Source organism: Pygocentrus nattereri, chromosome 19 (assembly GCF_015220715.1).
Source record: "Pygocentrus nattereri isolate fPygNat1 chromosome 19, fPygNat1.pri, whole genome shotgun sequence".
NCBI lineage: Eukaryota > Metazoa > Chordata > Actinopteri > Characiformes > Serrasalmidae > Pygocentrus > Pygocentrus nattereri.
In genome coordinates this window covers 34,373,620-34,399,095 of record NC_051229.1, presented here as the reverse complement: position 1 = coordinate 34,399,095, position 25,476 = coordinate 34,373,620, and the positions used below count along the sequence as shown (strand labels likewise).

The following is a 25,476-nucleotide window of genomic DNA, read 5'->3' as shown; positions in this document are numbered from 1 at the left end:
AGTGTTCATGGTACTACATAGAACCTCTCTTTAGTAAAGAACTCTTGAACAACCATCATTTTTAAGAGTGTAGCATTTCTGCAGAGAACACTTTTTGGCCTTAATTGAATTGAGTATTATCTTTTTATCTAATTTTAAGAACTTAGGTTGGGAAATGTATTTTACTGAATTTTACTGTAATGATTTTACTGTAATAAATCGGTTCCTACAAATTCAGGAATGCTTTAAAAAAGTACATACAAATTCAGAGCTGCATTATTCCAGTATTGAGAAGATAAAAGAAAATAATTGAAGCAGGAAGCACGTAATCAAATTTCAGTCATATAGTTGCTGCTTAGCTATATTTCAAGTTTGCATAGGTTTCCTCTTTCTCCTACCATATGGAATTTGAGAGCAAAATGTACAAGCAAATATATATTAGCAAATATTATTTAATAAATAAGTTAATTAGTTTCCTTATTATTTAACAAATTAATTAATTGATTGGGGAACCGTTCAGTATCATAGCCATGTCTGTAACTCCATAACAAAGCTTGTAACATAGTGCTACCCTTCTTTCCTTAGATGGACATTATGTGGACTTTATGCTAATTTGATAGTTAGTTTAGACATTTAGCTCATTTAGGAGACAGTTATTGAAAGTTTTATCATAACAGTACAAATATTTATAATGATTCTATAAACTGTATATAGTGACATTATTATCCAAGTAGGGAAAAGTAAGACCTGTGCCACACTATAAGAAAAACTTCTCTTTTATCTTAGCATGCTGCACCTGGTGTTCCTCAAGGTTCCATAGTAGGTCCTATTTCGTTTATTTGTCCCAGGCTCTTATAAGACCTCATTAAAATTATTACAGATATCACCAGTACTGAAATGAATGTGCTCTCCGTAGCAACCTCAAGCTTCAGTTGAGTACAGTAAAAAAATGGCATTAAAAGCAAAGCACCATTCACTCTGTCCACAACACACAGTCTGCTTTTGAGTTGAGATTAGAAGTTCAGGCGTGGTTTGGTCTTATCCAGCCAACTCTTACTTTTCATAAGAACCAGTGTATAAAGTTTTCCATGACCACACTATTGATGGATAGGGACAGGACTAATTAGTCTAATGCAGTCTCATCCTCCAAGTTTGAAGTAATGCTAATGGATACTAAGTTCATGGGATTTGTTAAAATGGACTATGTTGGACATATCCTGCTTGGTAGAAGTCTCTGTGGGTGACTCCAGCCCTCCATTAGCCATGGGCTTGCGGCCGAGGGTGGCAGTTAGCTTCCTGCGGAAGACGCGGCACAGGAAGACGTAGATGAGAGGATCCAGACAAATGTTGGTGGCAGAGAGCCAGAGCGTACTCTCCTTGGCTAAGTAGAGCTGGTTCTGAGCCCAACAGTGGGCGGACGTGCCGCGCGTCTGAGTGAGGGTGTAGGGCACTCTGGCCAAGTGGAAGGGTGCAAAGCACACAAAAAAGACTCCAACCACCACAAACACCTGAGAAGAGAAGAAAGGTTGAGTTCCATAACAAGGAAAGTGCCGCTTCACACATAGCTCAGTTTCAACTTTCTTATTTATGAACATGACAAACCTTATAAAAATGACCACACACTTCATAATTTCATAAATTATATAATTTATGGCAATTACTTTTCCAAGAACTAGTTACTTTTTCTGTGCAGGCTTTTTTGGTTAGGTATAGGCTTGAAATGACATACGAATGAACTGCGTATATTGAAGTTCTTATCCATCTAGGAAAGAAGTGTAGAGTAAAACCTGTGCAACATTTTAAAATGAACAAATGGAACCTTCTTTTCCTCCTTCCAGCACTCAGCACCTGGCGTTCCTCAAGGTTCCATAGTAGGGCCCTTTATTTGTCACAGGCTGTTATAAAACCTCATTAATTTCAGCTCAACAGCTCAGCACACATGCTGTGTATGAATGGTCGTTGTCTACGAGCTGCTGCATCACTATCATCATGTCACACAGAGGTAGCCAGTGTGGAAAAAGGACTGCTTTGTTGGATGAAACAGTATTGAAGCAACTTTGGAGTGAGAGATATCATAGATTTTCCAACTTTCTAGAAAGCTGCTCTGAGCAAAATCACGCCACTCCACTCCTCACTCTGCTTCCACTCTGCACTGCTCACATACTCTGGCATGCAGGTGCCAGAGTATAATTCATGCATCGTTTGAAGTGAAAGGGAAAATTCAAATAAGAAACAAATAGAAAGCAAAGTTCAGCCTTGTGTAACTGCAGTGCTTGCAAATATCCACCAACTCCACTACCAACCTCATCTCCTTCTTGCCCTCCTTCCCTTCTCTACCCCGCTATTACCCTTTGGCCTCCTTTAAGGCCTAACTATGTTTGTTCTATGTACTTCATTATTTGTAAGTCGCTTTGGATAAAAGCGTCTGCTAAATGTAATGTAATGTAAAATATAATGTTGGTGAATCATCAAAATACCATCGTTGAAACTGAGAAATTGTTTTTTGAAAAATATTTTGAATTTGATGCCAGCGATACATTTCAAAAAGGCTGGGACAGGAACATGTTTATACTGTGTTTCAATGATCTTGCTGAAATAGGCAAGGTCTTCCCTGAAAAAGATGTTGTCTAGATGGCACCATATGTTATCCCAAAACTTGTATATATCATTATTACATTAATGGTGCCTTCACAGATGTGCACTAATAAACCCCCATACCATTATGAATGCTGACTTTTGAACTGTGCAGTAATAACAGCTTTTCTACTTCGCTTTGGCCCAGAGAAGGTGGCAGTGTTTCTGGATCCTGTTTATATATGATTTCTTCCTTGTGTAGTAGAGCTTTAACCTCCATTTGTGGGTTCAATGATAAACTGCATTCACAGACAATGGATTTTGAAGTGAAGTGAGCCAATGCAGTGATTTCCATTATATATGTTTGGAAAAGCTGTTGTATTGCACTGTACATCTAGCTATAAATAAATTTCATTTCTCTCCTTTTTTTACATGATGTGAAAACATGCACATAGCGCAGTGACATACTCTAAAAGCCAACTTGTGCAACAATGTGTGATGGTAGCAGATAGCCAGCCAGAACAGCTTTGGCCAAAATTAGGGTATAACGTAAAATGGCATTAAGTTTTACCAATTTTCAAAGTAGTAATTGTGATGCAAAAGGGCCCTTGTGACCCCCCAGTGGTGCAGAGTGTGGGCTTGCCAGGTCTGGGATTACCAACTTCGGACCTAAGGCCTCTATTCTGAAATCTAATGCTCATTTGTAAAATTCGGTAAACAAATAAATGCAGTTGATTGCATGAGAAGCTTCCTTTATCTACTGCTAGAATCTTCCCTCTCATTAAAGGATCTGGAGAGTTTTACATGCTTTTATCACTTCCCTACTATTGCAGTTTCGTCGGTTCAGAGTAGAAAAAAGAGCCATTGCTTTAAAATCTGCATTTCTCCTGTTTTTTTTTTAAGAGTTTGATTCTAGTTTCGAGTTAAAGTTTCAAAACAAACCACTCAACCCACAGTGCATCAGTCGCATGCAAAGGTTTGAACATCCGAAGTCAAAGGACAGGCTTTGATGATTTTCTATGTGAAATTTCTAACACATCCTCTACAGGCAACTTGAATTTGCCATTTTTCTGCTAATTGTAGTTTGCAATTTTAGTTTAATATATTCAGAAAAAAAGGTGCCATAACTTTTGCACAGGCCACAATTTAGTAACAAATAATAATGCTTTAAAATGTAAACAGGTTTATTTACTGCGGGAAATGTTTACTTTTTTCTCACTCAGAAAATCAACAACATATGTATTGACAAAGAGCACCCAGACTTTTGCATATGGTTGTATATGAAAGTGAAGTTGAAAAAAGAGCTTGTTTTGAATTCATCACAAAAATACATGTATTTGCATACACACACACACACACACACATATATATATATATATATATATATATATATATATATATGTGTGTGTGTGTGTGTGTGTGTGTGTGTGTGTATATCTGTCTATTCACCCTACAGCACTTTAGCTCCACCCATTCATGCTGGAGTGTACCCAATAGAGGGTAGCCAATCAGAACAGAGGTCATTTACATTCATCAGTCTTAAAGGCATAAGAACGAACAACCTGTTTAATTCTAAGAAATGAAAATAGGCTGGGAAACAGTCATAAAAAAGGGTACACATACAGTTGTTGCCAAAGTTTTGGCACCCCTTGTCTAATGACATGTATGTAGAAACTAGGACAGAGTTGGGCAAGATGAGTCAGTGGATAAATTGACCCACCACCTGTACCTGGGCAACTAAACACAATTTTTGTCACATGACTGTAAATTTAATTTGTATTCTCTGCTTTCATCTTGCTAGGAAAGGAAGAGCCATGTGGATGAAGTGATAAGTATATCACATATATATAATATACGTCGGGCGGCACGGTGGCGTGGTGGGTAGCGCTGTCGCTTCACAGCAAGGAGGGCCTGGGTTCGATTCCCCGGCCGGGTGACCGGGGTCCTCTCTGTGTGGAGTTTGCATGTTCTCCCCGTGTCTGCCTGGGTTTCCTCCGGGTTCTCCGGTTTCCTCCCACAGTCCAAAGACATGCAGTCAGGCCAATTGGACGTGCTAAATTGTCCCTAGGTGTGAGTGTGTGAGTGACTGTCTGTGTGTCTGCCCTGCGATGGACTGGCGACCTGTCCGGGGTGTATCCTGCCTTCTGCCCGAAGACTGCTGGGATTGGCTCCAGCTCCCCCCCGCGACCCTGACGGAGAAGCGGCTTAGAAAATGGATGGATGGAGGGATGGATAATATACGTCACATTAAAAGTAATTTAACAAGATGGGCCTGAATTCGATTCCCTTGCCAGACAGCCAGGGCCTTTTCTGGGTGGAGTTTGCATGTTCTCCCCATGCTTTTTAGTGGGTTTCCTTTCACAATCTAAAGGCATGCAGTCAGGCGAACTGGAGATGCCAAATTGCCTCCAGGTGTGTGTTAATGTATGTGTCTGTGTGTCTGCCCTGTGATGGACTAGTTGCCTCTCCAGGATGTTTTCTGCCTTCCACACAATGACCGCTGAGATGGGCTCCAGCACTCCCCATGACCCAGAAGTTTAGTGTGTGTGTGTGTGTGTATGTGTATTTCATATTTTAGATGTAGCGTAACAGCTGCCGTGCCACGTAATTCCTGAAGACACTGTTTTCCAAAAACTATCGCTAGTAACTCCAGTTTTTTGTTTGCTTTTATTCCAGCTCGAAATTGCTTTCAGCTTTTTTTTGTTCTTCTCTCAAAACATCATCTGTAAAAGAATTTGTTGCCCTGACAACGTCCTCCGAAAGTTGCAGCTAAAACATTACGTCTTAGTTAACGTAACATTATTGGAAATGCTAAAACCCTTAAAACGTCCTTTGAACATTAGATTGGAAGGTTTTTTTAAAACATTATTAGAACCTCTACGTAACGTTAGCCAAAGTTATGGGAACATCCCTGCTAGCTGGGTTGTGGATGATGTAGAAGCATCGCTCTTGTTTTGCCATTTTGAATAGTTTTTTTCGTACATATGTGACACAATGTTTATGTAATTGGCTAAAAGTTTACAAATATATGGACAGAAAACCAGTTTCATTCATTTAAAGATTTCTTAATCCTAGAGACTTGGCAACCCATTTGCAGGTTCCTGTACTGTAGACAAATGAATTATAATATTCATCTAATAAACATCAATAAAATAATCAGAATTGGGCATTTAATTAGCAATAATTACATTTAGACTTATACTTTACAATCAGGTTTATAATCAGGTTTCTCAGATGGCCAGTTAGTAACTCTTTTCTCAGATGGCCACACTGTTTGCTGGATCAGTTTACCCCTAACATGGGGTAAGTTGTGCCACAAGACCACTTTTTTCTTTGGGACCCCATATTTTATTGTGTATTTCAATTAGGCACACTGCGAATGTTTCTCTTAGACACTTAAATTGTTATTATTAATATGCATTAGTTTTATTCCTGTCTCATATTCTCTTGACTATCGGGTCGACTTATGTGAAAACTCATCTTACCCCGGTCTCCTTTAAACTTTGGAACTTGAGGAAAAGTGAACTTCATATGCTGTACCTTAGATTTGGTGCGTTTGCTGGCAGTGACAGAGCTGCTCTTCGAGGCGCGGTACGACTTGTACACCTTCCGGCTGATGAAGGTGTAGCAGACGGCCATGAGGCCCAACGTGCCCCAGAATACCACCTGGCACAGGTAGTTAAACCCCTCGTGCCATTGAAGGCCGAGCTTGCTCTTCATGCTGCTGCACTTCAGCCTCCCACTGCTGGACACTCGCAGCTCCTTGTTGCTCAAGATCACGTTGGGCAGAGCCAGGGACAGCATGACGGCCCAGACCACGGCACACATGACCTGGCCCACGCGCACCCGCTGCAGGAAGCACTTGCCAAAGGGCCGCACGATCTTCAGGTAGCGGTCCAGGCTGATGAGGCCCAGCAGCAGGATGCTGATATACATGGTGGTGTAGAAGAGCACGGCCGAGTAGCGGCACTGGAAGGCGCGAAGAGGGATTGAGCCCACACCCGCGTCTGTCAGCACCTTCACATAGAAACACAGTGTGATGACATCACCAATGGACTGATAACAATACAGGTAAACACTTCATCAAAATGCTCCTTTACCTTTTAGAAGTGAATATTATTGAGGTATTTGAACCAACTTAATCTCTGAACCAACGATTATAAGATATGAGATATGAGATAAGATATTTTATCAGAATCTGAGTTTGATGGAAAGCTATTATTGTGCCACAGTCTTGTTTTGCAGAAAAAGAAAACGCCTGTGTGTTTTCCATGTTTTTTGCCAAAAAAGTCAGAAATGCAGACTCAGAGCTACTGCAAAAGAATGTAATCAAATGTAGTAATCAATTGAGAACCTTGGCTAGTAGAGTTAGACCTTCAGATCAGACCATAAATATCAAAAGGCCAACAAACGCACTTCTACAATAATGCTAGTTTCTCCAAGCCCCTTGGAGCCCCTATTGGATTTCCAATAGTACGTTAGCACTAATCTAACGTAAGTTATTCTCACCTGTTCAGTTGCTTGTGTAACACAAAAATCAGCCAATCACATGGCCACAACTCAACGCATTTAGGCATGTAGAGGTGGTCAAGACAACTTGCTGAAGTGCAGACTGAGCATCAGAACGGGGAAGAAAGGTGATTTAAGTGATTTTGAACGTGGCGTGGTTGTTGGTGCCAGACGGGCTGGTCTGAGTATTTCAGAAACTGCTGATCTACTGGGATTTTCACGCTCAACCATCTCTAGGGTTTACAGAGAACGGTCCAAAAAAGAGAAAATACCCAGTGAGCGGTCAGTTGCGTGGATGAAACTGCCTTGTTGATGTGAGAGGTCAGAGGAGAATGGGCAGACTGGTTACAGATGATAGAAAGGCAACAGTAACTCAAATAACCAACCAAAATCTCTGAGGAACGTTTCCAACACCTTGTTGAAAGTATGCCACAAAGAATTAAGGCAGTTCTGAAGGCAAAAGGGGGTCCAACCTTTTACTAGCTGGTGAATGTATGTCATTGAATGTTAGCGTTAACCTAACGTCAATATATTTTTTACCTCATATGTATGAGTTAAAGTGAGTTTTATAGTGACTTTCAGTAGAGTTCTGCCCGAGAGCTGCCGCCACTGTTTTCTAATAACTGATTAAAACTTTATTAGAGCACCACTCTTATTTACATCCAATGATGTATCTAGAATGTCCAGAAGGTCTAGAGTGACATTTCTTTCTTGCAAAAGTTGGTCCCACCCTTTGGAATCAGAACGTGATTGGTTAATTTCTGTCTCTTCTTCATTATGCTGCCAGTCATCAGGCAGTATCAGAAGAGGAACTCATTTATCCGGTGTGCACGTTCATGTGGTTTGTGTGGGTAGGAAAAAAAAAACTTGGAGGATATGAAATAGTTCATATGCTTGATTATCTAGCAAGCATCTGTCGGCTTTATTCTGGCCTATTTTAAGTGTTTTGAACACAAGACTAAGCAGAAAAAAATTGTGGGTTAATTGTACATATTTGCTTTCCTATTGCCATTTATTATGCTTTTACAGTCACACCCCTGGTCAAATGTCATGTTTTGTTGATTTTCTAAGTGAAAAAATGTAACCCCTTAAAATCCCAGGTTTATTACATACTAAAGAATATTATTCAGTAACTATATAAACTTTAATACAAACTGCCTGAGCTATTCTTAGGTTATAGAAGTGTATAATACAGCTTTGGTCCCACTGATGGGCCTGGACATTTAAGGGGTTAACTCATCCTCTACAGAAAACACACTTTTGCACATTTAAAAATAACAACAGCTTGTTTCTGTTTGTTTCCTGTAGAGGATGTGAAACTTGCATACTTGGATGTGACTACACGGTGACATTTGATCACTGAATGTTGAAGAACTGTTTGCTTTATTCCTTCACTATGATGAAAACAGCGTTGATGTCTTTGTTGTTGAACTTTTGCACTGAAAATATCAATTATCATCTGACTTTGAATGGCGTTCATGAGGTGCTTAGTGGCTGGAAAACTCATTTTTCAGATTAAACTGAGACCACTTGAACAGCATCAATCGAACATGTTAGGACTTCATTCCAGCTCCTGAAGGCCTAACCAATGAGAGGGCTGTCTTGACTGTGTCTACCTACATAACACTGAGAAAAATCTTAACTAGACAGCTTTCTGTTAGGCAATTCAAGATCTTAACCATTTTGATACAAAATACACATGAACACTAAATAAAATCAAAATTACAGCCATGTATTTTTTAGTTCCCATATCATTAGGTCCTCTCTGAAGGTCTAGAAGGTCTTCAGTGTTTCCAACTACATTTAACAATATAATTACATTTTAAAGGACCTACAAATGGACCCATATGGTCAAATTTAAATCCAACAAGTCCACCAGCACCTTTACTGGCACGGTCAGGGTCATCAGCAGGTCGGCCACCACCACGTTCTTCAGGTACACCACGAAGGTGGAGCTGCTGCGGATTTGAAAGAAGATCCAGGCAGCCAGGCAGTTGAGCACAATAGCAGCCAGGAAGAGGGCAGTGTAGAGGCAGGGGAAGAGGACAGAGTTGACCCTGGTGTTCAGCTCACACTGCAGGGAGGCGTTCTGCTGACTCGCATTCATCCTGGTGCCCAGCTTCAGCTGGAGAATATAAAAACAGCTGTGACATCTGCTCTAGGAAAAGGGAAGTGGTGGATTTCACTACAAGCAGACACCCTAACAGTGGTGTGCAGCTCTGGTCCTGGAGGGCCAGTGTCCAGCACAGTTTGATAGTTCCCCTCTTCAAACACACCTGCTTGGCCTGGTAATTAACACATGGGAGTAATAAGGTGTGTTTGAGCAGGAAAATCACCAAACTGTGCTGGACACCAGAGTTGTGCACTCTTGACTTACTTACACTGAGAAAATACACAACAGGGGAACAAAACCTCCCTCCACAAATGCCCGCACACACACACACACACGCACACACACACACACACACACACACACAATCAGAAACCACAGTGAGAAAATAATACCTATGTCATCACTTGCGAAAAATGACCCCAAATCAAAACCTCATGAGAAATTTCTCACAGCTGTGGCTTCCACAAGATTTACATGCTCAAATATAGACACATTATGCTCATTCACTGTGTGTCCTACATAAACCCAACCCTGTGTGTGGGTTTATGTACCAAAAATCTTCTCTATTTTATTGAAAAAGGGTGTAGTTCCACTGACAAACCCCTAAAACAGGAGAAAATTGCTCTCTATGGCTAAAAATCCACCAACCAAATATTTTTTGCTCCATGGGGGTCCTGACTACTGAGGTACTGGGTAAAATGGAGCTATCAAAGTATGTAGAGAAACAGATGGACTACAGTTTATAACTGTAGAACTATAAAGTGCACCTACACTATATTGCCAAAAGTATTCGCTCGTCGAGTGACATCCCATTCTTAATCCATAGGGTTTAAATATGATGTTGGCCCACCCTTTGCAGCTATCACAGCTTCAACTCTTCTGGGAGGGCTTTCCACAAGGTTTGGGAGTGTGTTTATGGGAATTTTTGACCATTCTTCCAGAAGCGTATTTGTGAGGTCAGACAATGATGTAGGACAAGAAGGCCTGGCTTGCAGTCTCCACTCTAATTCATATCATCACTTGCAGAATATGACCCCAAATCAAAACCTCATTAGAAATTTCTTACAACTGCAGCTTCCACATGATTTACATGCTTATTTACTTCGTGTCCACTCTTAACATTTGTGTGTGAAAATCTATCTTCTCTATTTCACAGAAAAAAGCAGCATAGTCCTGAGCTTATGAGGGTGTGTCTAGTCCCAAATGGAATTTTGATATATTCTAATAAATATCAGTGTCACGATTGGCCCCTCACAGTCCTGTCCATGTGTGTTTGTTTTGGTATCTCTAGTCTCTCTTTGGTATTTACTAGCACCTAATAAAGTGGCCTGTGTGTGTGTGTGTGTGTGTGTGTATAAATAAATAAAGCTGTTGTCAGAAGAAAACCTTGTATCTCCAAAATGATAACTTTACTTTACTTTTAATATAAGTCAATGGAACCAGAACAATTTACACATAATGTAAAGGACAACAGTTTCAAATTAGGTCATGAACTGAAAAACCACAAAAATGGAACACCGGATTAAAGTCACTCTACAATTATTACCGTCAGACTGTAAAACTACACACACTGCAGATTCATACTGGATTAAAATCACTCCACAATTATTACCGTCAGACTGTAAAACTACACACACTGCAGATTCATACTGGATTAAAATCACTCCACAATTATTACCGTCAGACTGTAAAACTACACACACTGCAGATTCATACTGGATTAAAATCACTGCACAATTATTACCGTCAGACTGTAAAACTACACACACTGCAGATTCATACTGGATTAAAATCACTCCACAATTATTACCGTCAGACTGTAAAACTACACACACTGCAGATTCACACTGGATTAAAATCGCTCCACAATTATTACCGTCAGACTGTAAAACTACACACACTGCAGATTCATACTAGATTAAAATCACTCTACAACTATTACCGTCAGACTGTAAAACTACACACACTGCAGATTCATACTGGATTAAAATCACTCCACAACTATTACCGTCAGACTGTAAAACTACACACACTGCAGATTCATACTGGATTAAAATCACTCCACAATTATTACCGTCAGACTGTAAAACTACACACACTGCAGATTCATACTGGATTAAAATCACTCCACAGTTATTACTGTCAGACTGTAAAACTACACACACTGTAGATTCATACTGGATTAAAATCACTCCACAATTATTACCGTCAGACTGTAAAACTACACACACTGCAGATTCATACTGGATTAAAATCACTCCACAATTATTACCGTCAGACTGTAAAACTACACACACTGTAGATTCACACTGGATTAAAGTCACTCCACAATTATTACTGTCAGACTGTAAAACTACACACACTGTAGATTCACACTGGATTAAAATCACTCCACAATTATTACTGTCAAACTGTAAAACTACACACACTGTAGATTCATACTGCATTAAAATCGCTCCACAATTATTACCGTCAGACTGTAAAACTACACACACTGCAGATTCACACTGGATTAAAATCACTCCACAATTATTACAGTCAGGCTGTAAAACTACACACACTGCAGATTCATACTGGATTAAAATCACTCCACAGTTATTACTGTTAGACTGTAAAACTACACACACTGCAGATTCATACTGGATTAAAATCACTCCACAATTATTACCGTCAGGCTGTAAAACTACACACACTGCAGATTCATACTGGATTAAAATCGCTCACAATTATTACCGTCAGACTGTAAAACTACACACACTGCAGATTCATACTGGATTAAAATCACTCCACAATTATTACCGTCAGACTGTAAAACTACACACACTGCAGATTCATACTGGATTAAAATCACTCCACAATTATTACTGTCAAACTGTAAAACTACACACACTGTAGATTCATACTGGATTAAAATCACTCCACAATTATTACTGTCAAACTGTAAAACTACACACACTGCAGATTCATACTGGATTAAAATCACTCCACAATTATTACCGTCAGACTGTAAAACTACACACACTGCAGATTCACACTGGATTAAAATCACTCCACAATTATTACTGTCAAACTGTAAAACTACACACACTGTAGATTCACACTGGATTAAAATCACTCCACAATTATTACTGTCAAACTGTAAAACTACACACACTGCAGATTCACACTGGATTAAAATCACTCCACAATTATTACCGTCAGACTGTAAAACTACACACACTGCAGATTCATACTGGATTAAAATCACTCCACAATTATTACTGTCAAACTGTAAAACTACACACACTGTAGATTCATACTGGATTAAAGTCACTCCACAATTATTACTGTCAGACTGTAAAACTACACACACTGTAGATTCATACTGGATTAAAATCACTCCACAATTATTACTGTCAAACTGTAAAACTACACACACTGCAGATTCATACTGGATTAAAATCACTCCACAATTATTACTGTCAGACTGTAAAACTACACACACTGTAGATTCATACTGGATTAAAATCACTCCACAATTATTACTGTCAGACTGTAAAACTACACACACTGTAGATTCATACTGGATTAAAATCACTCCACAATTATTACTGTCAGACTGTAAAACTACACACACTGCAGATTCATACTGGATTAAAATCACTCCACAATTATTACAGTCAGACTGTAAAACTACACACACTGCAGATTCATACTGGATTAAAATCACTCCACAATTATTACCATCAGACTGTAAAACTACACACACTGTAGATTCATACTGGATTAAAATCACTCCACAATTATTACAGTCAGACTGTAAAACTACACACACTGTAGATTCATACTGGATTAAAATCGCTCCACAATTATTACCGTCAGACTGTAAATCTACACACACTGCAGATTCATACTGGATTAAAATCACTCCACAATTATTACAGTCAGACTGTAAAACTACACACACTGCAGATTCACACTGGATTAAAATCACTCCACAGTTATTACTGTTAGACTGTAAAACTACACACACTGTAGATTCATACTGGATTAAAATCACTCCACAATTATTACAGTCAGACTGTAAAACTACACACACTGCAGATTCACACTGGATTAAAATCACTCCACAATTATTACCGTCAGACTGTAAATCTACACACACTGCAGATTCATACTGGATTAAAATCACTCCACAGTTATTACTGTTAGACTGTAAAACTACACACACTGTAGATTCATACTGTATTAAAATCACTCCACAATTATTACTGTCAAACTGTAAAACTACACACACTGTAGATTCATACTGGATTAAAGTCACTCCACAATTATTACTGTCAGACTGTAAAACTACACACACTGTAGATTCATACTGGATTAAAATCACTCCACAATTATTACCGTCAGACTGTAAAACTACACACACTGTAGATTCATACTGGATTAAAATCACTCCACAATTATTACCGTCAGACTGTAAAACTACACACACTGCAGATTCATACTGGATTAAAATCACTCCACAATTATTACCATCAGACTGTAAAACTACACACTGCAGATTCATACGGGATTAAAATCACTCCACAATTATTACCGTCAGACTGTAAAACTACACACACTGCAGATTCACACTGGATTAAATTCACTCATAATTACTACCGTCAGGCTGTAAAACTACACACACTGCAGATTCACACTGGATTGAAATCAGTGATCACTTTCTCTGCAGCTAAACTTCAGTTCAAATGGGCCTATATTGTTACACTTTTGGTACCATTGGATGTGACCTCACAGCAAAGCTTTTTTCATTGCTCATCATCTGCTTCCTCCTGCTCTGAGGACACTACAGGGACAGACTCTCCCAGTGGGGGATGGCCCATTAAGATTAAAGCACTGAGTTCACTTGCTGTGTTATAATTCCAGTATGATCAAATCATCAGAGTCCTTCTAATATAATGCACCAGACAGTCTTGTGCGCACAGCGGCGACTCACTTTGTAGTGCATGCCAGTGCATCTGCAACACATTGAGTGGTTTCTAAAAGGAGGGTGATGCTGTCAAGACGTAGAACAGGAGCTATAAAAACAGTAATGAAACTCAAAACATTTAAAAAAACTAAAACATACAAATATGCACACAGCCATGACTTATGGTATAAAAGCACATCCATGACATTAAAGATGTCAGAGACTGCATGTGCATGCAGAGACAACTGTGACATTATAGTGTAAGAGACACAGCCATGTCATTTAAGACATTCAACATTTCCTATATAGGTGCAACCATGACATTTATTGTCTGTAAATCTTTTAAATGACTTTTAAGGTAAAAACAATGTTCTTATCTTGCGCACAGTTTTTCAGTGTATACTTTCAGTTTGCACTGGTGCCTGATAACAAATGTCACTTTTAATTAATGAAGAATGAATAATTGCACCTGAGAATGAATAGTATGCATCAAAAATACATGTCATATTACATTGTTACTATATTTAAAAATAAACTGCATAAATATCCAAAATTTCCAACTTTCATAAAGTCTGATGTGTAAGTTTAGAAACTCACCAGCTGCCGTTTGAAGAAGTGAAAACTCTTCTTTAGCTTCTGCTCGGCTCAATCTTCCTTCAACCACATGAGGATTAGCAAATGCCCCAACACCTCCCATCAGCTAAACGACTAGTGCTGTATAGTTGTGGCCTGGATATGTGCACATGCGCACACACCGGCGTGCACATACACAAATGCACTTGTTTTCATGCAGTCTCAGGACACTTGATGCATAGTATTTTTATGTGTATAAATGTAGGTCCAAACTCCTAAATTTACAGTTTTTAAATCCTTAATCTACTTTACTTTTAATATTTTATATTAATAATATTTTCAAACACACATGCACATATGTAACAATTTGATAAATATATATAACAATTTGAGATATATATATATATAATATATAGTACTCTGCAGTACTCTGTGAAAGTTTTTAGGCATCTAAACACATTTTTAAACAATTTACCTCAGCAGTGAGTTTATCACAATATACATTAGAATATTAGAGAATTAGAAGTCGTATTCATAATTCAAATAAACATAAAAACAATAAAAAGTAACAAGAATTTCTTGGGTCCATATTTTTCCTTGACACCTTCACAGCCGCCACAGAGACTTGTTAATATCATCAATTACATCATGAGCACAATTTACTGAAGCACTGATTGGTCAAACCAGGAGCTGCTTTTTAACTACATATAACACTGGGCTTCCTCGAAGAGAGGCTTGGAAATGGTTAAACAAACATCCAGAAATCATGATATATATAGTAAAATGTAAAAGGTACCTGTATTCTAAATACTGTCTTTATAAAATGTAACTTTGAATGAATAAGGACAATTAATTTCTGTATTCTGAATACATATTCCCAATACTTTTATTCCATTACATCCCAACCCTGAATATGTGTGATGATGTCAGTGGGACCTGACCACAATAAGAGGGAGGCATTAATAAGAGAGTTCCATAGAAATGATTTCTTTTAGGGGCTGGTTGGCATCATGGTGATCCTGGGAGAGGGCGCAGCAGCTGAAAGCTAACAAGGGGGATGAAATGAGTTGAACAAAGCAATAGCTGAAAGTATAGTTACCAGCAAAAATGAGAAAATGCAATTGCCATGCAAATATTAACCACATTGTTTGTGCACATATCATGTTTTATACATAGGTAATGGAATAGTGTAAACCCTTTAACCTGTTTTGGCTTCATCCAGGCTCAATTAATGTGTGGCTAAATGTTTAAAACATCACATGGGGGGTTACATGGGGAGGATTATAGCTGGCTCAAGTGAGACTGTCTGTGCAGCCTTGCGGCTTCCAGATGGCCAAACGGGACATTCTGCTATTCTGTAGAGTGGTTGTAGGAGGTTGGCCAAGGAGCCAGTAGAGTCACTGTAGCAAAGAATGTTTTAAATACAATTGAGACTGTAAAAACTTTCTTCAGGTTAGATGGGTAAGCACTTACAGAAGAAGACAACATGAACTTACCTGGACGTGTATGTCCAGTCTGCCCAAGACAAATGTAGATCTTCTTTCCTGCCCTGGCCTCACATTACCCTACTATAATATCAGCCTATTTGTAACACTTTCCATTTATTTTTTAAATGTAGGCATTTATATGTAATAGTATTCCCCATATATGTTATATATTTAAGAATGTATATGTGAAATGTCCCATATTATATGCATGTAGGTACCTGTGTGTAATAATAATGTAATGAATTTGTATGACATGTAGGCAAGTAATTCAATATAATATATAATGATATGCTGCATGTATTATATTATAGTAGTTGTAAATTACGTACATACTAATGCAGTACAGTAATGTTCAATATATATATATATATATATATATATATATATATATATATATATATATATATATATATATATACATGGAGCGTATCCCAGCAGTCATTGGGTGGAAGGCAGGATACTATGTATATTAGTAGTACATGTATATTTGTAAGTAGCGAACACACACACTTCAGGTCTAGGTCTTTATTACTGTCATTGTCACAAGTACAATGAAATTAAACGTTTTCTCCAGTCAGTGCATCATTCAAAAGTCTCTAAAATAATTTTAGTTAAAAAAGAAAATAAAAGCATCGCAACATACCTAAACACACACCAATAGACTAACATCTACAGACATGCAAACTTTCTGTCATTGCATTGATACATTTTTTTTGCAGCATTGAGGGTTGTTATTGCAGTTGGATGAAAAGAGTCTTTTTATCCACATATGAAAATATCTATAATGTGCTCTCTATATATATTACATATTTAAGCCCCAATTTGTAGTAATAATGTTCCACATTTATCACATTTTACATGTAGTAATCTATATGTAATAAGTCTAAATCAAGTATCAATTACCAATACTAATTATAACATTAACCAAACTAACTAACAATGTTTTTAAAGTTTTAAAATAGAGCAGGCAGCTTTACAAAGTCAGCACTATTTTGCTGCTTCTGTGGGTCCGTTCTGTTTTCTACATAGTCAAGACTTTTTGTCCAGGAAGTGTATGAAAACATGCACGTGCACACACTTGTTTTCACTACTGGTGGCCTCTTAAAGACTTCCTTTCCTGTCACAATAAGTCTGCAGTGCCAGTGGCAGGCTGAATATTCCCGTCCTGTCCAGCTTCCTGCCTTTTGTTTCAGGGGGAGAGTCCGTTCTACCTCGTGCCAAAGTTCATTTGCTTATTTGCATCCATCTGAATAGCACATAAAGTGATGCGCAGGAGCTCAAGGCAGCTCTTCAGGAAATGCGTTTTTATCTCCTGAAAAGAAGGCCAGTAGGCTACAGGCAACATTTTTATAAAGACTGGGAGGAGCGCATACGGCAGAACCGAACATTTTGTTTTCGCAAAACAGAATTAAACTAATGGCTCTGACCTGTAAAAAAAAACAAAACAAAAAAAAACATCAACCGAGTCAAAGTCTGGTCTTCACCACACTTATTTGTGATTTAGTGCCATGTCTGAGTTATAAGAGACGTTCAAAGTTGGTCCACACTGGAAGAGACTAAGTGGCAGGACTCAAAGTCTGTTGTTTTATTAAAAATCAATGACACAAAGGTATTCACAACAATGACAAAACAAAGACAGAAAAGTCTGAACAAATACTAAAACAGAAAGAAAACCAACAAGAGAACAAAACACTAGGAAAACACAAAGCATGCAAGCAGGGGTATAAATACACATGGAACAGATTAAAAATGTATCTCACGCGGGAAAGGGTGGAGAGCCCTCTCTGGGTCGGGGATGACCTCTTGCCTTAAGTGGAGGAGTTAAATATCTCGGGGTCTTGTTCCCGAGTGATGGTACAAGGGAGCGGGAGATTGACAGGTGGATTGGCGCTGGGTCAGCAGTGATGCGGGCTCTTTACCGGTCTGTTGTGGTAAAGAAAGAGCTGAGCCATAAGGCAAGGCTCTCGATTTACTGGTCGATCTACGTTCCCACCCTCACCTATGGTCATGAGCTTTGGGTAATGACCGAAAGAACGAGATCGCGAATACAAGCGGCCGAAATTAGTTTCCTCCGCAGGGTGTCTGGACTCTCCCTCAGAGATAGGGTGAGAAGTTCGGTCATCCGGGAGGGACTCAAAGTAGAGCCGCTGCTTCTCCACGTCGAGAGGAGCCAGTTGAGGTGGTTCGGGCATCTTGTTAGGATGCCTCCTGGACGCCTCCCTTGGGAGGTGTCACAGGCAAGTCCACCTGGGAGGAGACCCCAGGGAAGACCCAGGACATGCTGGCGTGACTATATCGCCCAGCTGGCCTGGGAGCGCCTTGGAATTCCCCCCCCCGGGGAGCTAGTGGAAGTGGCTGGGGAAAGGGAGGTCTGGGCCTCATTGCTTAGGATGCTGCCCCCGCGACCCGAACCCCAGAGAAGCGGAAGATGATGGATGGATGGATGGATGGATGGACAGACTAAAAAAACTTGGATTAATAAGAGGGCAGAGCTACAGACAACAGACAGGTGTGACAGATAATAAGAAGGCCAGACCAGTGATGAGACAAAGACTGAGCAACAACAAAAGTACATGGCTGTTATCAACAAAAGCACATTACAATTAGGCTCAAAGAGGTTACAAAATAATATCTGAAGTGTGAAATTCTCTGCCCTGCAAAGGACTGGTGACCTGTCCAGGGTGTATGCTGTCTACCATGCAGTGACCACAGGGATAGGCTCCAGTACCCCACTGTGACCGTGTATATGTATTAGTTAATATTGTATTAGTATACAAAAAATATTTAACACCTTCATTATTTCCCCAGGAGGGGGCTTAAACAATAATCACACAAAGAGCAAAGCATAAAATATTCTGGGAGATCAAAAACAACCCCAGATTGACATCTTAGGGTCTGCAGGCCTCTCTTGTGTTAAACAGACTACCCTCAGGCAAACACTGAACAAGAATAGCATGGAATGTTAGCAGGAAGGGAGCCGCTGCAATCCAGGAAAAAAGTCATAGACGTTTCTGTGTGAAGTTTCCTAAAGACCCCCTGGATGAACCAAAGGTCTACTTAAGGAATACTCTGTGGGTGAATAAGGCAAAAATAGAAATTTATGGCTTAAATGGCAAAACATTATGTTGCATTCCAGCATAAGAACATCATCCTGTAAACTGTGAACTGTGGACCATGGTGGTGGTGAAGTGTGTGTTCTAGAGTGTTCTAAATTTATTTATCAATGATGTGTATGTTTCGATGTTTCCCAAATATATGATACTTCATATCATATATCACATCTCTTCCACCAAGATAGCAGCCAAGAGTGACCTTCCTCCAGGGCAGATCGCTTGAACACCTCTCAATGGCTGCCTTGACCTGCTTGAGTGATGCTACATAACAACTAATATGTTTCCTTGGGCTGGCCACTCGAGTGATGGTACATCACTGCTAAGTGGCTGCTCAAATGACTCTACACTGCAACTACATGGCTGATTTGGACATCTGCTTGAGCAACGCTACATTGTGGCTATGTAACCATATGTGGGCCTTTAATGATGCTATATTGCAACAATAAGACTGGGTAGGTGGTGTTGGCTGCATAAGCGAGGCTTTCCATGCTAAGTGGCTTCCCAGGCTGGCTGTCTGTGCCAGAAGGTGAAACACCTTTTTTGGATTAAATTAATTAAACACCTTTTGGAATTATGCAAATATTTCAAGAGCTTTTCTCACATCAAGAATTCAAACAATACTTGCTGGTTGGTCTAAATGACATAACATGTTATTGAAGCATGATTCGGAAATGTTTCCAGGTTAGTTTTAGTTTTAATGTATTCCTGAGCATATTTCAGTGGGTTATTTTGACAAGGACTCTTATTATGAAGGGCGAAGCTAGCCGCTTGCTGCGCTTATGCCTATTATAGGACATTTGGAGCTGGAGGCGAGAGAGTGCAGATGTGAGCTGTGTGTAGAGCTAGCTGTTAGCCATAAGCCTTGCTATTGTGCTGTGTGACTGACTACACAAACCTGGGTCATAGGGGATGCTGCAGCTTATCCCAGCAGCCATTGGGTGGACGGTAGGAAACACTCTGGACAGGTCGCTAGTCCATCACAGGACAGATAAGCAGATAAATGAAAATTTTATTTCCCATTGCTGTACATGGATAAGAGTTATGGGCAATTTAGCAACTCCAACCGAAGCACCCAGAGGAAACAACATTCAAACTCCACACAGAATGGACCTAGTCACCCGGATGGGGAATCGAACCCAGTCCCCTCTGGCTTTGAGGCAACAGTGCTACCTACTGGCTGATCACAGCCTTTAATAAAACACAATGACTTATGTATAAGCTGTGTGTCTCCTTTAATAGCAGTGAATGCTACAGTATATTCAAAGTATTCATAGTCATATATTTATATTGGGTTTGACAGTGAGTGTCTAAAATTTATTAAAACGTTATATGAAACCCCTCACGTCTTCTATCAATCTCCTGTCAACCAGATGTCCAAAAAACGTCTACATTATGTTAATAATGACCTTTGCATTCTTGTATTCAAGCGCAAACACTTACAATCAGAGTTCTCCATCAAACACTGGGGACTCAAATAGATCTCTTTTTACAGAATGTTTACTGGGAATGTGTATAAGACTAGATTATCTCCAAAACTGAAAAAAATTACATATTTCATACGGGCAAACTATTAGAGCCGCCGCCAGGGCTTTGTCTGCATGCAAGCTAGCTGGCAGGTAATGACACTTGAGCTAAAACTAACTAGCTAACTGTACTTCTGAGATAATGAGGGCACTTCCACATAGAGAGAGAGAGACAGAGAGAATTACAGATAGAGAGATGAAACTGTAGATACAGCAAGAGGAAGTGACAGAAGATTGCAAGTTACAGAAAGAGAGAAAGAAAGTGAGCACAGAGAAAGAGATAATTAGAAATAAAGAGATAAAGAGTTGGCTAGATAGCAAAGCGAAGAGAGGGAGCGACAGAGAAAGATGGTGTGTGGTTTGTGGTGTGTTTGCATATTGGTGCATGTCAGAGCATCTGTTTATAACTTAAGTCACGCAGTTCGTGGTCAGCTGCACAATTTTCGCATACAGCCTCTGTGTGCGTGTGTGCAGCAAGGTTGGTTGTGTGCTTATTGTAATAGATCAACATGCTGAGCAAACGCATTGATAGGAAAATAGTTTATTTTTATCTTGACATGAAGTAGAAGTGCAGGGAAAGCTGCAGTGCAGCTGGGTGCCCTTGCGCTCAGCCTCAGGTTGGTTTCAGTGGCTTCTGTCTATTAGAACCACTTATGTTTTGGAAGCCTGTTGCTATGTGGCAGCGCCTGCGCTAAAGGCCTGTATGGTACAAATACTACGGCTATGGATCTGAAATGGAGACAGCAGACAGTTTAGACAGTTAGTAATTATATTATAAGATTATTCGACCTCTTTCAAGACAGAGCTGCCGATTATAAGCAACATTATTAAAGGGACCATATCATTTTATTGCTTTACCCCAATAAAGGATTTAAAATTCCAGGCTTATTACATACGAAGGCATGTTATTCAGTAAATACAGGAACTTCAGTGCAAACTGGTTGAGCTCTTCTCTTAATATACACTTATAGAAGTGTATATTAAAACTTTGGGTCTGTCGGTGGGCCCTGGCCACTTAAGATTAAAATAGCTTAGTTAAAATTGTGTGAAAACATTGTAAAGGCTCATAACAGACCACTCAGTCAGTCCATATATGGAAATAAAGCTGCAAACACAGTCTGCTTGGAATTCCTGGTGTCTGTGATGTGAGAAGAACCCATTCATTTACATATATCCACCATTTCAGCCAAGCAGTTTAGCCTCGGACATTCACAAATAGCATAACTAGCACGCCAGGCTGGTCCAGTTGTTTTCATACATCATAAAAACAATGAATTCAACATGGGCATTTTTGCAGCTTCATATCTAGACTGTAGAATTAATAGCTCAATAATGTTTACATATGATATCAAACTCTAAATAAAAACGATTAAATAAACAAGAAGGGAAAGACGGTTTTTCATGACATGGGCCCTTTAAAAAGAAAGGTCCAGAGGAAGTGAAATGCCAGTGCACTCATTGCACTTGATCACTCTGAACAAGGAAACATCAATGCGAACAAGTTGAATATATGATATTCAACTTAGATACCTAGATATTAGATATTAGATACCTTGCCCACATTTAAGATGCTTTCACTTGCTAAGCTGTCATTTTTTTTGCAGTGTATGTCATGAGACACCCGTTTTAATAGTATCAGCATTAATCAGCAAGCTGCCACCGGAAGGTGGTTTGTTACATCGGCGAAATTACTGACAGCTGGTGCTTTTACATCCCCTGTAATGTTTCGAGACAGCGTGGATGCTGCTGAATGGTACACTCAATTCAAACTGAACTACTTTGAATGGACAAAAATTTGGGAAAGAAACTCCATTAAACTCCATTAAACTAAAGATCGTTCTTGCAGGGTTCTTTAGTCAAGAAAATGGATCTATATAGAACCTTGACACTCAAAGAACCCTTGCATGGTTAAATGGTTCTTTGCATCATGAAAGGATTCTTCAAATAGCTGGAGAATATGCTGTAGATGGTTCTATACAGCACCCAAAAGAAATCTATCTAGCATGAAAAGGGTTCTTCTGTGGTGACAAACTTGACATCAACAAGAGAAGAGCCCTTTTCTAAAAGGTGCTCTATAGAGTCAGTGGTGGACAGTAACTAAGTAAATGTAATTAGTTACTGTACTTAAGTAGTTTTTTTTGTGTATCTGTACTTTACTGAATATTTTCCATTTTGGGCGACTTTTTACTTTCACTGGACAACATTTCGAAGTCTAATATCTGACCTCCACTACATTTCAAAGTCAGATATCTTACTTTTTACTCCACTACATTCTGAGAAATCTGTCGTTCCTTTTGGTTTCTGTGTGTATAAAAATGTAACATGTCAAAACGAAAGAAGCGCAAAGCCAGAGCACCAATCAGGGCCCAGCGGTCACTTTGTTTAGAGCTGGTTTTGACCTGTTGGTCATACCGACCCAGTGCAGCACGCGGTTCAACGTCAGCGCAGCAGCGTAAACTTTGGGAGAGTCTGTTCAACATAAACGATGAACTAACCTAACTTTGTGTAAATAGAGCTCAATATAGAAATATGTCCACATATGCAGTCGAGACTGACGCGGCTTTTTTCTGAATTTCTACAAACACCATTTCATTTTATAGTAAATGAGTTTGGGCTGGTTTATGTTTATGAACAGACGCCTACAGATCAACATAGTAAAGGAGCTCATCTGTGATCCTGAGTTTAAAGCCAGTTTTTATTCAACTTAAACTTGGAACTAAGTTGTAAATAAATCTGAAACTGAAACTTTGCTTGTGTGTAAAAAGTGATTTCAGAGCCACTCGGTTCTCCCTGATGGAAACTGTTTACCTTCAGTGTTTTGTGCTTCTGATCATTTTAATAGACGTCAGCGTCACTAATTAATGACGTTCTATTAAAAGACTGGTTTACCAAGAGAGACGCTGGAGGACTTTCACCTGAAATGAGTTCATGAAGCCAGTCTGGTTATAAAAATGATAACAGGACATCAGAGCCAGAATTACTCTTTTAGTACTTTTACTTTATACTTAAGTACATTTGAAGGTAAATACTTTAGTACTTTTACTCAAATGGAGGTCTAAAGGGAGGAACTTCTACTTTTTATTGGAGTAATATTTTACCTTGGGTATCTCTACTTTAACTCAAGTGCAACCCCAATTCCAATGAAGTTGGGATGTTGTGTAAAACATAAATAAAAATAGAATACGATGATTTGCTAATCTTTTTCAACCAATATTCAATTGAATACACTACAAACACAAGATATTTAATGTTCAAACGGATAAACTTATTGTTTTTTGCACATATTCACTCATTTTGAATTTGATGCCTGCAACACGTTCCAAAGATATTGGGACAGGGGCAACAAAAAACACCTGTTTGGAACATTCCACAGGTGAACAGGTTAATTGGAAACAGGTGAGTGTCATGACTGGGTATAAAGAGAGCATCCCTGAAAGGCTCAGTCGTTCACAAGCAAGGACGGGGCGAGGTTCACCACTTTGTGAACAACTGCGTGAGCAAATAGTCCAACAGTTTAAGAACAACGTTTCTCAATGTGCAGTTGCAAGGAATTTAGGGATTTCATCATCTACAGTCCATAATATCATCAAAAGATTCAGAGAATATGGAGAAATCTCTGCAGGTAAGCGGCAAGGCAGAAAAACAACATTGAATGCCCGTGACCTTCGATCCCTCAGGCGGCACTGCATTAAAAACCCACATCATTCTGTAATGGATATTCCCACATGGGCTCAGGAAAACATCAGAAAACCATCGTCAGTGAACTCAGTTCGTCGCTCCATCTACAAGTGCAAGTTAAAACTCTGCCATGCAAAGCAAAAGCCAGATATCAACAACACCCAGAAACGCCGCCGGCTTCTCTGGGCCTGAGCTCATCTGAGATGTATTACAACAGCATGGCTTCATAGTAAAAGAGTGCGGGTACTAGACTGGCCTGCCTGCAGTCCAGACCCGTCTCCCATTGAAAATGTGTGGCGCATTATGAAGCGCAAAATACGACAACGAAGACCCCGGACTGCTGAGCTACTGAAGTTGTACATCAAGCAAGAATGGGAAAGAATTCCACCTACAAAGCTTCAACAATTAGTCTCCTCAGTTCCCAAACGCTTTTTGAGTGTTGTTAAAAGGAAAGGTGATGTAACACAGTGGTAAACACGCCCCTGTCCCAACTTCTTTGGAACGTGTTGCAGACATCAAATTCAAAATGAGTGAATATTTGCAAAAAACAAAGTTCAACCATTTGAACACTAAATATCTTATCTCTGAGTGTATTCAATTGAATATAGGTTGAAAAGGATTTGCAAATCATCGTATTCTGTTTTTATTTATGTTTTACACAATGTCCCAACTTCAGTGGAATTGGGGTTGTACATGGTTTGTGTACTTCAACCACCACTGATAGAAACATATACAGCACAATCCCCATCAGTCCAAATAACTCTTTCATGCTGCAAAGAACCCTTTAACCATGCAAAGGGTTGCTAAAGAACCCCTGAAGAACCATCCTTTTAAAGAGCATAGCAGTTCTTCACTCTGCTAACTAATTTAAGCTTAAAGTCTCAAGATTATATAAGTAGTTTGACCAGAAGTGCTAACATGAGCAGAAGCTACTAACCACCTGTTCACATGATCTCACTTGCGTAAGGCTAATTGG

General features: G+C 39.3%; 1 protein-coding gene across 1 annotated transcript; it reads right to left on the bottom strand.

Moving 5' to 3' along the window:
- LOC108424050 (P2Y purinoceptor 13-like) lies at positions 1-14,802 on the bottom strand. The gene is made up of 4 exons (XM_017691809.2): positions 14,724-14,802; positions 8,945-9,187; positions 6,094-6,570; positions 1-1,487 (listed from the first exon to the last, which is right to left on the bottom strand). Exons 2-4 carry the CDS (start codon positions 9,167-9,169, stop codon positions 1,143-1,145), a joined length of 1,047 nt encoding a protein of 348 aa, XP_017547298.1. The 5' UTR covers positions 9,170-9,187; positions 14,724-14,802; the 3' UTR covers positions 1-1,142.
- Between the last annotated feature and the right edge of the window lie 10,674 nt (positions 14,803-25,476).

Bases quoted from the DNA above. Each gene is read 5' to 3' on its own strand.
- LOC108424050 (XM_017691809.2), bottom strand. From the start codon at position 9,169: ATGAATGCGAGTCAGCAGAACGCCTCCCTGCAGTGTGAGCTGAACACC. The intron at 6,571-8,944 runs GTGCTGGTGGAC...TTCTATGTGAAG, and splicing joins CCCTGACCGTGCCAGTAAAG to GTGCTGACAGACGCGGGTGT. The intron at 1,488-6,093 runs GTACAGCATATG...TTCTCTTCTCAG, and splicing joins GCAAACGCACCAAATCTAAG to GTGTTTGTGGTGGTTGGAGT.